General features: G+C 39.7%; 2 protein-coding genes across 2 annotated transcripts; both read right to left on the reverse strand.

The window, feature by feature from the left end:
* Positions 1 to 5,389: 5,389 nt before the first annotated feature.
* LOC119902039 (forkhead box protein F2-like) lies at positions 5,390 to 10,313 on the reverse strand. Its single transcript, XM_038717919.1, has 2 exons — positions 9,031 to 10,313; positions 5,390 to 7,759 (listed from the first exon to the last, which is right to left on the reverse strand). Exons 1-2 carry the CDS (start codon positions 9,998 to 10,000, stop codon positions 7,587 to 7,589), a joined length of 1,143 nt encoding a protein of 380 aa, XP_038573847.1. The 5' UTR covers positions 10,001 to 10,313; the 3' UTR covers positions 5,390 to 7,586.
* Positions 10,314 to 11,679: 1,366 nt separating this feature from the next.
* On the reverse strand, positions 11,680 to 12,980 carry foxq1a (forkhead box Q1a). The gene has a single exon (XM_038717920.1). The coding sequence runs from the start codon at positions 12,803 to 12,805 to the stop codon at positions 11,963 to 11,965; it is 843 nt and encodes a 280-aa protein (XP_038573848.1). The 5' UTR covers positions 12,806 to 12,980; the 3' UTR covers positions 11,680 to 11,962.
* Between the last annotated feature and the right edge of the window lie 1,518 nt (positions 12,981 to 14,498).

The raw sequence follows: 14,498 nt of genomic DNA on the forward strand, positions 1-14,498 counted from the left end.
TGGAGCTCCTCCCCCAAAGTGCAAGAGTTGTCCAATGGGATGTCAGGCCGCGCATAGTGAGCAGAAAGCTCCTGGCCACACTCGGGGGTTTCAGAAAAAAAAAAAACCCGAGAGGAGGTGTCGGTAACTCCCAGCCCACTTCAGCCAACACTTCAGACGTGACAGAGCAACTCACATGCACACAATCAAGATCATGGAGTGCATATTCCCGCACATCAGACATCTGCAGCTGTTTGGGAAAACAGAGTTATCTTTGAAATTGAAACGTTCAATATCTGTACATTAATCTCGATATCATAGCTTTACATTTAGGCTAATTCTGATTTAGGCTAATTCTTCACCTAAAATAATCACAGTTTATGCATGGCATGCATATCATGTGGCATGATCTCTTGTGGCTATCGCTCCCAATAAAAGATAAGTAATTCAGTTGTATCTCCACTTTTATTTCCTTCTTTATTAGAAGAGATAGTAGCACCAATCGACCAAACGTGGCCTTTTTACGTGCAGTGTTAACGTCTTTAAAAGAGCATTTTATTAGTTAAAAGGCTCAACACCAGCAGCAGATCGTTGTGAGATCAAAGCAGAGGCAGAGCCTCGCATCTTTGGCAGTGGGGGGTTAAGTGAGATCTCATTAGGTACTGGGGGAATTAAAGACAATTTGGGCTGAGAGGTGTTGGAGTTTGTTCAAGATTTAAAGACAGGGAACCAAATGGGACGACGTTTACACCTCAAACGAGGCGCTTTTGATCCAAATGTATGAATATCTACATGTGTTGGTATGTTAGAGGCCTTTCAGACTTTATTGTCCCTGTAACCGAATAAACAGAACTACGAGTCTCCTTCACTCATCTTTAATTTAAAAAAAATCCCGGGAGAGTTTAGCCTATAAGGCGTTTTATAACAGACGTTGGGATTTTGTGCGGCGTAATTAATTTTAAGGCTGAGGTTTAAAACAAACCAGATTTTGACCAAAGATAGAAATAAATTCAATAATCCGACCTGAAGGCCTCTATGTCGCCATGCTGTCAAAGGCGACTGTGCATGAAATTGTAAATGGTCTTTGAAAGGCAAAGTTACAGTCCCAATATCGATGTAATCCTTAGCAGTTCGTCTTAATTAAATGTCCGTGCAGTGGCCTGGTGCTCCGCCGGTTTCTCCTTACATGGACCCGGGCATGAACTTTTTCCACGGCCCCGGGCTGTTTACACAATTCACAACGGGCTTTTTACTTAATGCCACGGCCTGCCCACCCAGTCCTCCGTAACTCTTCATTGTGTCCACGACTGAAACACAGTGAAAAAAATATAAATGGCTGTCAAAATTATACACAGAACAACAGGCGGAATATTTGATGGCAGTTTGCTATTTTTCACCAATGTAATTGTAATATAATGAGGGCAGACTAATTATTAAAATAGGTTAGGCCTATTTTATGTTACTAAAACAATACCCGTTAACAATAAAATGTATATGGAGACACTGATTCTGATTTTACTTGGCCTAAAATGTAATTAAATTTAATGTCTTTTATTTGTTTTGTTTGTTATTTTGTTTTGCGCACTTGTAGGCTACCACGCCCCCAACCCCCTTTGCAAAGTTTATTTCCCCCCCGAGATCACAGCAAATAATTAGACACAGGGAATGTAAATATATATATATATTATATAGTTACGTTAAAATAAAAAAAAATGCAGTATTGTACTCACTAAATCAGACTTATATGTTATCATAAAAACCTAATGAAACAGTGACACAAAATCAAATCAAAATTACTGACATTTAAAAAACGAGATAAATACAGTAAGAGAGAGAGAGAGAGAGAGAGAGAGAGAGAGAGAGAGAGAGAGAGAGGTTTATCATAACTATGATCTTGGCTCCCTCTACTGTTCAGAAAAGGCTAAGTTCTGCTTTTTGGGGCTTTCTTTAATTAACCTGCACTGATTTGTGTTAACTTAAACTGAACTCCCTCATTTAACGGCCATTTCATTACAGAATTTTCACGTTTACATTTTTTGAGACATGAAGAAAGAACAGATATCTTACACAATGATACCATTAAGCTGAAAGTAATTAATTTGACAAATAGGTCAGTAAACCAGACCCATACCTATAGCTTGATTTTTAAAATTGACGTTGACCCAATCACATCTTGTAAATGATACAATAATACAATTGCAATTAAATACAGCCGATATTTATTTAAGTAGTTAACATCTATTATTTAGTTGTGTGTGTGTGTGTGTGTGTGTGTGTGTGTGTGTGTGTGCGTGCGTGCGTGCATGTGTGTGCGTGTGTGTATGTGGTGTTCAGTGGTTGATCTATTGTACAGAGGTTGCAGAACATTAATAAGACACTACTGCCACCTCCTGGTTTGTTTCAATACTACTGTCTGAAATCAAAACTGCAATCTCTGGTGCCTTTTCAGCGTGACAGGACACAAGGGATCATTACTTAGAAGAATAAAGTCGCCAGTTATCAGTTAAGGGAATTCCATGACCTTGAAAATTTAGATGCATTAATCATAAGATGCGTTCTCACTGGGCTGTAATTTAACTAAACATTTTGGTTAAACTGCTCTAATTCGGTAGACAATTGCATGTAATAAATGCCATTCAGAAGTCAAAATACCTCCTTTTTTTCAGCTTCAATCCTCCAGTTGTCCATATTTGACAGATAATGTTAGTGGTTTCTACTTTAGCACCATAGTGCAGAAATACTTACAAGCAAAAGTCCTGCATTTAACATTTTATTGACAAAGTATAAAAGTATCAAAAGCAAAATATACTTAAAGTGCCAAAAGTAAAAGTACTCATTATGCAGGATGGCTCATTTCAGAATAATTCATATCATAATATTGGATTATATTTAGATGCATTAATCACTTTATTTTATGTCACCAGGTAGCTTGTGAATTCCCACCCAGGCCTCAATGAAGTCTTATCTTATCTTTACCAGTGATAATATATCATCATTTATTTGTTTATTATATTTGTGTTATTAATCTGAATCTGCTAATGTATCTAACTAAAGTTATCAAATAAATGTAGTGCAGTAAAAAGTAGCGCATTTCCCTAGGAGTATAATGTAGCAAAAAATGGAAATACTCAAGTAAAGAACTAGTACCTCAAAACTGTACCTAAGTACATTACTTGAGTGAATGTACTTAGTTACTTTCCACCACTGGATAATGTGATACAGTGAGCCCTATAACCTGTAGGCCATGATGTCCGTGAGTGGAAGAGTGGCAGGGTCAGAGAGCTTCCCCTGGTCCAGTAGAGTTACATGTACAAGAATTGTCAAAACAAAGTTTTGTTGCAGACATTTATGTTTGTAAAACTGGGCCCTTATTTGTTTAAGGAGCCTGTAGGCCCCTTTGTGATTATTATAATAAATACTTATCTTAATGCACCACATTAAAAATACATTTTGTCACACGATATGGTGTGCAGTGTCTGTTCTGTGACTGTGTGCATGGCACACAGTGCTAAATTATTATATATATATATATAAAATCCCCCTCTCACCCCTTACGGGGTGGTATGTGTCATCCTCTAGCTCGGGTCCTCTACCAGAGGCCTGGGAGTTTGAGGGTTCTGCGCAGCATCTTAGCTGTTCCTAGGACTGCACTCTTCTGAACAGAGACCTCTGATGTTTTACCTGGAATCTGCTGTAGCCACTCTCACTGTTGGTCACAGCCCCCAGTGCTCTGATTAACTTAAATATACCATATTTATTCAGTGATGGAAAATGGTGTTGTTGGTTGGCAACATCAGAGTTTTTGCTTATGCTTCACATGTCATAGTAATATGATTTGGCCTCAATTACACATTTTTTCTTGATGCTTTGTTTTCCATTTCCACACTGTTGTTTTTTTTTCAGCAAGGGTTATTTCCATTTCCATTTCCATTAAATCTTAGTAGGCAACATTGACTGAGAATTAAGCTACTAAAACTAGTCTCCACAATGAGAACAGTGCATTTTTAACAACTAGGCTATGTCTTTCTATAGGACTGCATTAAATTATCCCCCACTGTTGGATACATTTCAGTCAAATTTTTTTCTGTGGTTGTGTGTGTGTTCATCAGCCTTAAAAGTAATCTGGGAGAAGAATATCTATCTAGAACAAATAACAGCAGGGTGAAGGAAGTACAAAAAATAAACAGTCATTAATGGGTGTGGGTCAAAACAACCAATACACATGAAAGCTATAAACTTAAAACACAAATAAACTGAACTATAAAATCCACAAATTTGTGAATAATTGTGCAGTCTCTATTTTCCTTTTTAAACACAAATCATTTTCATTGCAAAATGTCACAGATTGTAAGACAATTTCATGACTAAAAGTTGAATATTTATATTGGAATTGAAGAAAACTCTGCCCAGTAAATAAGTAACTCACTGAAGAGTTACAACGGCTCACACGTTGGACAAGTAGCCACTGTGATACATTGCATCCAGAAAGAGACTGAATGAAGTGTCTTCCCATAAAATCACACCTGTGTTCTACATGCGTGTGCGGATGATTTTTGTTCCTGGATCATTTCCAGTTACTGACAGAGGTCAGATATAAAAATGTTCATTTGAAGGCAGATGATATTTGATTTTGTGCTTCATTGAATTAATTATTATTCATTATTATTGTACGTTTTATTTATTCCTGCTATTTATCATTACAACTCTGTTAATAATACTTATGTTAATACTGTATAATACTGTAAATATCCACATTTCATATAATTTCTATTCCGTTTATACCTTGCGAGTGTCTGTAACAAAGAATCTCCCTCACTAACACAATAACACCTCCACCTAATACTTATTTATTCCAGCATCCTTTGCACTATGCTCCATCGCACTGTGTACATGTATGTGTACCTGTATATCACATCCACCTCCAACATGTACATAATAATGATGATAATAATTTAACTCCTGTATCCTTTGCACTCCGCTCATTGCAATTGTCAATCTGTCTATATTGTTTTTGTTCTTGTTTATAGTGTGTTTATTTGTGTTCTCTATACTGTAGCCTGTGTCTGATTTTATTATTGTTTTATTGTATTATTGTACAAGTAAGCACATCATGAGCAATGTACAATCCTGAGTCAAATTCCTCGTATGTGTACACATAACTGAAAAATAAAGCTGATTCTGATCTCCCCTGGGGGATAAAAAAAAGTATTCTGATTTGTGTAACATCTGCTATGTTTACTTTCTCAAACTTAGAAATGCAGCAGGCTCTGAAAGTTGACTGTACAATTGCAGTCAGTGTAACAATTTTAAGCCACTGTTTCCGTGTCATTTGAGTTAATTTTGATTTGCTTTGATCACAGATACCCTAAAATGTATTCATAATTCTCTTAATGGACAGAAAAGACACGAATAAGCCAGTAGACTTTTAATGAAACAAACACACCTGCTCTTTCTCTTAAAAGGTTGTTGGTGAAATGAATTTGTATGCATACTGTGATACCAATGTCATATAAACATGGAACTCTATAATACTGCTCGAAATTCTACTTGACCTCCCAGACCTGGACACATTATTAGACTTACAAAATGATAACAGTTACACATAGCAAATACAGCAGTGCATCTGATGTTTGATGTCTTTCTGCATGATCAAATTAATACAATGTGATTTATTCTTAACAAATTGTGTTGAATGGACTTGCACATACACCGTCTGAAAAGCATTTGTCAAAACCATCTTGATGGCATTTTGGTGACAGGATGAAAGGGTTATAGCTGGCCCCTCAAAAAGCCAAAAAACACACATTTTCAAAGCATCAATCTTAAAACCTTTTGTAATCAATCATCTGTGAATCTTCAGCTTTCCAGGGTTTATGAGCATATTTGTGTTTTAAGATTCTTTGGTGATGAAATGTCTGCATTTTTTTCAGATTACAAAGACTTGACAGTCCAGTCAGAACTGGATTCATCAAGTCAAACTCAGCATTTTGTGTCAGTGTGGTGACCTCACTGCAGGGGGCCCACATCAGAGGGACAGTTACATTTCACTCCAAGGCATGCATTGGTGGATACCCGACATAAATATATGTGTTCACTAATCTGAGGTGACCAACTGACTGTTCTGCACAACATTTTAATCCATCCATCCATCGTCAACCGCTTATCCTGTGAACAGGGTCGCGGGGGACTGGAGCCAATCCCAGCTGCCATCGGGCGAAGGGCGGGGTACACCCTGGACAGGTCGCTAATAATATTTTAATCTCTTTCGCAAAATTAAGTTGTGCACACGCAATTTGCATAACGAAAAGTGAAATATGATTTAAGCCCCTAAACCTTCGATCACCACGAGGTGGCGGTACAGTCGCGTGAAAACCAACAGGACTAAACAAGATTGAACCCCTGGACAATGAGATGTTGTACGCCTTTATGTGTTATGTGTTTATATGTTGTATGCATGTGCTGACGTTCTCAATAAAGTAAATTTTTTAAAAAATGACGCTGTGCTGTGGATCGAATGTGACGTTGTTTTCTTTATTCCTCTTTAGTGATTAATCTAATCACAATCATCACAATACAAAAATATAGACAGGCTTCTTCGGATAAATAAGACACACATTATAGGCTACTTTAATTATCATTAGCGTAATAAACAACCTCAAAGAAGGATTGCTTTCTTTTAAATTATTCTAAACTTTTCTTTCTGTAACACTAAATGTGTCTTAATTAGTGTAAATAAAATAAAACTACACAATATATCTTTCATGTGTTAAAATGATGATACTGACTGAAGTATAGCACACTGGCTTTCCAGTGTGACTATAAGACACGATGTTTATTAAAGACCGCACTGACAACACAATTCCGTGGTGGTGCTCAATGCGAGGACAGTGTCTCTGAAAAGTGCCTATTGATATTTTGAAACTTATTTTTGTCATAACATTTTTGAAGGGTCAGGAATAAAGGGAAATAATGGACGTCAGCAAAATCGACCACAAGCTGCATTGTTTGGAATGTTTTTTATAATTAATTAGGTTTTGGTCCATTTTGTGTGGATTTAACAACAACAACTATAATAATAATAATAATAATAATAATAATAATAATAATAATAATAATAATAATAATATTTGTAGGAGAAAGAAGAAACAAAAGAAACACAATAAAGAAGAGTGGCAGTGATGATAAAAAAAAAGTCATAATAGTTATTGCTAAAGACATTAAACACTTCCAAATTATCCTTTAAAAATAAATCTCTTTAATGGCGTTTTGCAGGAAATCAGTAACAATTTAAGCGACTTCACCAAAACAAAATTAAGTGCATGAGATAAAGTTTAACGTGTAAAGTTATGTTGGGGTTTTTTTTCAGTAAAAATGTTGATATTGCATATCAGTGTGTGAACAGGCACCCCTGTAATGAGAGTGTGAACAAGTCCTCGCATCATTACTAAACGATTAAGAAAAGCTCAAAGTTCACATAAGTGATTTGTCTGTGCTGTCTCGAATGGAATAAAACGCCCTTTTTTTTCTTACCAAAACTCTCCAAAGATTGTGTTTAAAATAACTCCACCTGAGGGTTTAATTTAGTAGAAAAGTTCTGGGCTGTTTTGTCACATGACACACGGCTTGACGTCCTGATAGACGCTTTGGTGATGGTGATGAAGCTGGTGATAGTAAGATCCGCTGGTGCTGGGATGGAGAGATGAGATTCCGTTTAGGTTCAAAACGAAGTCCTTCCTGTCGCACACAGGAGCTGAGTGGCTGGAGTATCGAGAGAGTCCCACTGTAAACACACAGGACACACGAGGTCAAGTCATCTCTTGCTTATATCTGGAATTTGTTGTGCTACATGTTTACATTTTTTATTCCAACTGCTGGGTAACAAAAATAACGTTTTAATTAATGAGTGCTATCCTATTATAAAATCTCTTGGTATCACTAAGGTACCCTTTCATAGTGATTCAGGTTGTATCTAATGGCTTTATTGATGATTGAGAATCACTAAGGCTTAATTGATCAGTTAGAAGTCAGTACGAACAATCCTTTGGCCGTTAATGTTGGTAATCCATTAATAGATGATAGTAGATTTTCATTTTATAATTAACCATGAAGTCTGCAGGTGTGTAAATGTTTGTAATAGCTTGTTTTGTTGTTAAGTATTAGGCTATATTATCAGTAACACCAACGCATTGTGGTACTAATACTGTGCAGAATGGATTTTTCACAACTTGGATTTTTCACAATTTGGCAATCCATAATTTTTCTTGATAGTGGCCTATCCCGGACTATTTAACCAAATTTAATCATTTGTTAACATTAATAAAGTCATCCGTTACACTTGTAAAACAGCAGGGTGCTTTGTTGGGAAGTTGTACCATTTTGTTTTATCGTGTACATTAAAAGAACAACATGAACAAAATTAAATAATTAAAACGCAATAAGACAACGACACCCTCCACTGCACCCATCCTGATAATTGTGCTGCTGTGGCTCATGTTAAGGGCCTTAAAGAAGTTGCACTTAAATGAATACAACTATTTTTATATTACCGAGGATAAGTTTGTGACAGCGTGTTTAATGCCATTTTCGTCACTTCGTTATTGTGTATTGTACCTGTTTTCTATATTCTACAGCACAGTGGCCTCTACAGAAAGCATGAGTTAAAATTCAATCCAAAGTCAAGAAAATTAAAAATAATATTAAATTACGCAACTTTGGTTTTACTTATTGCATTTCACAAAGGTCTGTCAGGTTAGACAGTTGGTTGATCAAAAATGAATTCGCATAGCGGTATTCATTTTCTGTATTGCTCATCCAGTGCAACTGGATTAAATTAAATACATAATAGTGAAAATCAAATGTCTATATTTGTTAATAGCTAAACTGTTTAATGTGTGTCACGGCTGAACGTCTAACAAAATTGTATTTTACGCAGAGGTGACTCGCTGATTACGGATTACCATGAACCTTGATTCGTATGACTCATCATGGTGCAAACAAGAATCAAAATACAACATGTAGCTTTTGCCAGTTGTTTATAGAGTGGAGCTCTACCTGAAATGTCAGAGGAATCTCGTGCATTGTGGTGCAGATAGCCTTGATCCAAAGAGTAAGATGGCATTCCCGCGTGCAGAGCAGAAGAAGAGGTGCTGCTAGATGCCAGCGACTGCTGTTTGATGTATGAAGATACGCCAGGTGAACTCCAGTGTGAGGCTGCATTTCCATAAGGAGACTGACAGTCCAAAGTGCCTGCCATGGCTGGGGAGGACTGCAGGGGGCTGCTGCTGCTGTCCGGGCAATAGTCCGCATTAGAGGCCACCTGACATGCGGCCATGTACGATGACCCGGAGCCTGATGACATATGTGGGACGTGATGCCCCCCTCCAAGTCCCTCGAAGCCACCTGGCACTGTACTACCCATCAAGTCTATATTGTAGCTGTTGTGACATGCTAATGAGCCTGACGGTGATTGGAACTCAAAGTTTTGCGGCAGCATGGACGCACCAAACCCGATCCCATTCATCATCCTGTACATTGGTTTCAAAGCTTGGCATTTCCTACGGAACCCCCGGGGTCTGCGACGAAAGGAGCCCTCCTCGAACATAAACTCACTACTCGGGTCGATGGTCCAGTAGTGCCCCTTGCCCGGTCTACCGAGACCCTTAGGCAGCTTTATAAAACACTCGTTCAGAGAGAGGTTATGTCTGACGGAGTTTTTCCATCCCTGGTATGATCCCCTAAAGAAGGGGAAGCGGGCCTGCAGGAACTGATAGATTTCACTCAATGTGAGCCTTTTGGTCGGTGAACTTTGAATTGCCATCACAATAAGGGCAATATATGAGTAAGGAGGCTTTTCAGGGCGCCTCAAGCCAGAATTTCCTTTTTTCCATTTGGTTGATGCATTCTGCGGGCTCTCCATCACCGGCTGTGCGCTCAGCAGAGCTGCATTCAGAGCACCGGCCGCTGGACTGGAGCGCAGAGGATTAGATGGATCCAAATGTTGCTTGGAGCTCTCGGTCGTCATGGTTGCGCCTCTTCCGTCTACTATGGGGGCTCTGAAATGCAACCAACTCGTCCTATGTTTTAAATGTTCCCTACTGCGACAATTTAAAGGTCAGTGTCCCTCTGCGATGCTCGGCACGTTTATTACGTGAAAATCAAGAAACACCAGCTGCTGTTCTTCCTTGCTCTCTATGTCCATCGCTGACAATAATCCCATAACAGAGGGGAAATAAAGCTCCTCGACTTTTCGTGCGCATATCCACCCGGCCAAACACAACTCGACCACCTATCAATTCTTAAATCTCTCTCTGCCCCTCTATCCCCCTCTATCCCTCCAAGAAATCGCCAGGAACTACTCCCTCCCCATCTGGCCAGGATCCAGACTAGAAGCCGGACACAGCGCAGTGGAGTAAGACAAATCTCCTCCCACGACTCACTTTCCAAAACACCTCTGAATACATTTGTCAGGCGAATATTTGGCAAGATAACTTGACAAACCATGAAATGCTTTAAAACGCATTAAAATGATTACGTTTGTCCTCATGTGGCTACCTTTACACGGTATAAAGATGTCTGCTAGTGGTGTTATTTAGGAAAGGTGTACGGGAGAAGGAATCCTGCAGGGTTCATTTGTTTGGGATCTGTTCGGGGTTAAGACTCTGACATGAGAGGAAGCATGCTTTTTCCATCAGAGCGTGCCAACGTGCCACACACAGCGCAAGTGTCGGTTACCTCTTGCAGCCTGGATTATATCCCTGGAGAAATGAATTGATGAGAAACTAAATAAGCCGCAAGGAACTATTCAGGTTTTGAAACATTCGATTGTTTTTGTGCACAGTTTACTACTGGAATGCCCCTTTTGTGCCTTTGTGGAGTTTTACGCATGTCTGGTGTCATTACAGAGCAAGTCATCATTCTAAGGACGTGATATAATGTCCCATACAGCAGCAACACAACACAATCTACCCAGAATGTCAGCAACATCAAACCTGTAACCCTGCTGCGTCCAGGATGCACAGCTGGTTAAGGGGGAAATTTACTTTCTAGCCTCAGAAGAATGGGCCTACTTGCAGACATTTCTTCCTTTTGTGGGTTCGAGTTGTGTTCGCTCAGGATGCACCATTTGTATAAACCCTTTCCTGCGCATGTGTGGTGACTGAGGCGACAGCTATTTGCAGCACCAGACAGAAAACATAAATACTGGATGCCCCTATCCGGCAGCAGAAAGCTTCATGAACACTGAATATAAGGCAATTTCATTCTGCATCATAAACTAAGAAAAAACAGATACTAGTTGTTGTTGTTGTTGTTGTTGTTGTTGTTATAATTATATGCAGTGCAGGCCTACACATGCTCTGTTATGAGGCAGTATATTTTTTTCCTAGCAAAAACTGGAAGAGCATCTTCTTCTTTATTATCAATTAAGAATGTATCTCTCAAAATGTGTACAACACAACAGTCAACAGTCAACATGAGGCTTTTACGCATAGAAAGAGGCTAGCGTATAGGCATACACTTGCAGCCCATCCCCAGAAGAGCTCTCTAAGAATTCTGCAAGGTGGAGTCACACGAACACACGCCCCGAGGATCTTTCTTTCATTGGCACATGACAGATGTAGATGTCAGGTGCTGGTCTGGCTCCACCAGAACCGCTGACTACTTCCTAATTTAATCTAATGTTACAACAATAGAAAACGCAGACCATGAGTTACTTTTTATTTCGTTGTAAAGATTTTTAAAGAAAGACACACAAAAACAGTCAAAGTGCAATTTGTTTTAACATTTTTGTGAAACAAACACCAACGTTAATGGTCAGTTCAGTAACATAAATTTACAACAAACAATTGTGTATAAAAGATCATATCCGATGAAGGGGTAAAGAGGGTGGGTGGGTACCAAAATAAGAAAGTGTAACACCTTTCCACCACAACAACGTTTAATCCCTTTTAACTCATCAGCAGTGCACAATGATGATTTTTAATCATCAAATAAAAAAGAGTCCGCATTTATTTGTGATGTCGCAAGTACGTAAAAGCAGGCCGTAGTCACAGGCATTTGACACATGCGCAGCAGAGGAGTCCATATGGCAGGGTGACTTGACGTATGGAAATGAGGCAGGTGTATTTGAATGAGGCACCATTATCTCAGTATTGCGCGGCCAGGTGAAGGCAGGGTGGAGCGGTAAATGTTCTTTGTCTGAGTCCCTCTTGAACGGCGTGCTGAGGATGCTATCTATAGCAAATGAACTGGTAAACTTGACACGTGAATCAGTCTTGGTGGCGGGTGCAGACTGCTGAACGCTCTGCGGCTCCACTGCGTGCTCGGACACCTCTGACTCCCTGCTGAACTTTTTATGAATGCGCTTTCTTCTGCGCCGGAACACCCCGTCAGCAAAGGTGTATTCGCTGCGAGGATTGAGCATCCAATAATTGTCTTTTCCCCAGGGCCTGGACGGGTCCCGGAGCACTTTGAGAAAGCAGTCATTTAAAGACAAGTTGTGTCGAACCGAGTTCCTCCAGCCGGTGTAGGTGCCTCTGAAGAACGGGAACTTTTTCATCAGGTAGTCGTTTATTTCAGCCAAAGTCAGACGTCCAGTGGTGGAGTCCCGGATAGCCATCGCGATAAGAGCGATGTACGAGAACGGGGGTTTGGGTCTCCGTGTGTACGGCTTGGATTTGGTGCTGGTGCATGGAGCAGGTGGAGGGCTGTGCGCCACGCAGTCCCCATCCGACCCCAGCTCCTCCTCAGCAGAAAGAGGAGAGCGCACACTGGACATCTCGAAATGTTTCATGTCATAGTGGCTTCCACACAACACCTCCAACTTCATGCTTTTTGATGAGTTACCCTCTTTGATAGCGCTGTACAAGACCTATCCAATAAGATCTCCGCGTAAAGTCCGGAAGTGCGTCAAGAGGCGAAGTGCTTTGATTTGAATCCAATGGAGTCCTTTTTAGCTATCATACCTGCCCGAGCACTGAAGCCGTCTCACCTACAAATGTGTGTGAGCAGAAGTTTATAGCCGGTTCACCTCGGGACCAACCCAACGGGGCGGAGTTAAATGATTTAAAAATATTTGGAGCGTCACAGAACATCTTCACATTGCGTGCATGATAGTCCATAATAAAACCATGGTCATAATAAACGTTTCATCATGACCCTATAATATAGTATTTATAAAAAAGTAAAAGATTAGGTTCACTGAAACCACATTAAGTGCAGCTTTATGACTGTCCCCACCTGTGAAATGTGATCTGGCTGACACCTTGGGACTATTTCACCTGAGACAACCAGGTGGCGTATGTTTCCTTTATATTTGAAAGGTGTGGTGCCTGCAGGTAGCTCAGTACCATTTGTCAATTTCAGGCAGCACTTTTTCCTATGGGGATTGAAATTATTTGCATCCTAATTATACTGAATACAGTGTCCTGCACTATTTTGCCAGGTTGGATGGTAAGACTTATACAGAAAGAGATAAGATGCCCTCTATGCCAGCAGGGTATAGACATTGAAGTGCTCTCAAGATCTCTCACGTCAAAAGCCCTCTGCTTAGAAGTGCACTTCAGATGTTCGTGCCAACTTAAACAGCCCACATATAAACCACTGTTATTGTGTTTCTCTGTATTAAAAACAAATAGTGGGTTCTCCCTATAGTGAACAGTCCCAAAATAGCAGATTCACCTAACAAATTACTTCTTGTGATTTATTTTCTTTCTGACTGAACCACCTTGAGGTTTTGGATGACTTTGGGAGAGGGGGTCCCGCTCATGATGTGATTCCAAGGAAACGGAGAATTTATGACAACAAGGCCAACTAGCCTTTAATAGTTAATGCCAGTGTTTTATCCTCATTTAGTGCCACTCCACAGCCCCGGATATGTTCTCCTCCCACTCACTCCCTCAGGTTCATCTGGCAGTCATGCTGAACTCAAGAACTGTAGTCTTATTTCCTGAAAATTCTCAGACCAAATCATTTGTTTCATTGGTTGTGCTGCAACAGTGTCACCAAATAGACAAAGGGAAAACTAATATATATACACCAACTGGAAACCAATGTTGACATCACACTGGCCACTGATGTGTTATTAGTGAGACAAGTGACTTCTCAAGCTGTTTCTGTCTTTCTGCCTGTGGCTTGCACATGTTTGTGCTGGAGTGAATGTTTTGATTTTCAGGTAGTAATCTGTTTGTGTTGTCTGTGACACCCAATCCAGGGTGAAGTCACTATTTTGAAAGGAGGCATGTCAAGGACGAATTCCTGTGAGCTAACAACACAATGACAAGCGCTTAAATAACATGTATTCATTCTGGTCAGTGCATGTGGCAGCTTGTGAGGCCGTCGTGTGTCTGTGTTTTTGTGATGAGGACCTGCTTAATAAAACTGTTATGGCTTTACAGGTGGAACCAGAGAGGAATATGTGTACCTCATACACAGCCAAAGGTGAATGATTAAAAAAAATTACCACTTTCTAATAAGGTACCCTTTTCAAAGGGGTTCTAAGTAACTATTGGCTTCATTAATGA

Source organism: Micropterus salmoides, unplaced genomic scaffold (assembly GCF_014851395.1).
Source record: "Micropterus salmoides isolate LMB-PRFRI ecotype aquatic unplaced genomic scaffold, ASM1485139v1 Ms_hic_scaffold_14, whole genome shotgun sequence".
Classification (NCBI taxonomy): domain Eukaryota; kingdom Metazoa; phylum Chordata; class Actinopteri; order Centrarchiformes; family Centrarchidae; genus Micropterus; species Micropterus salmoides.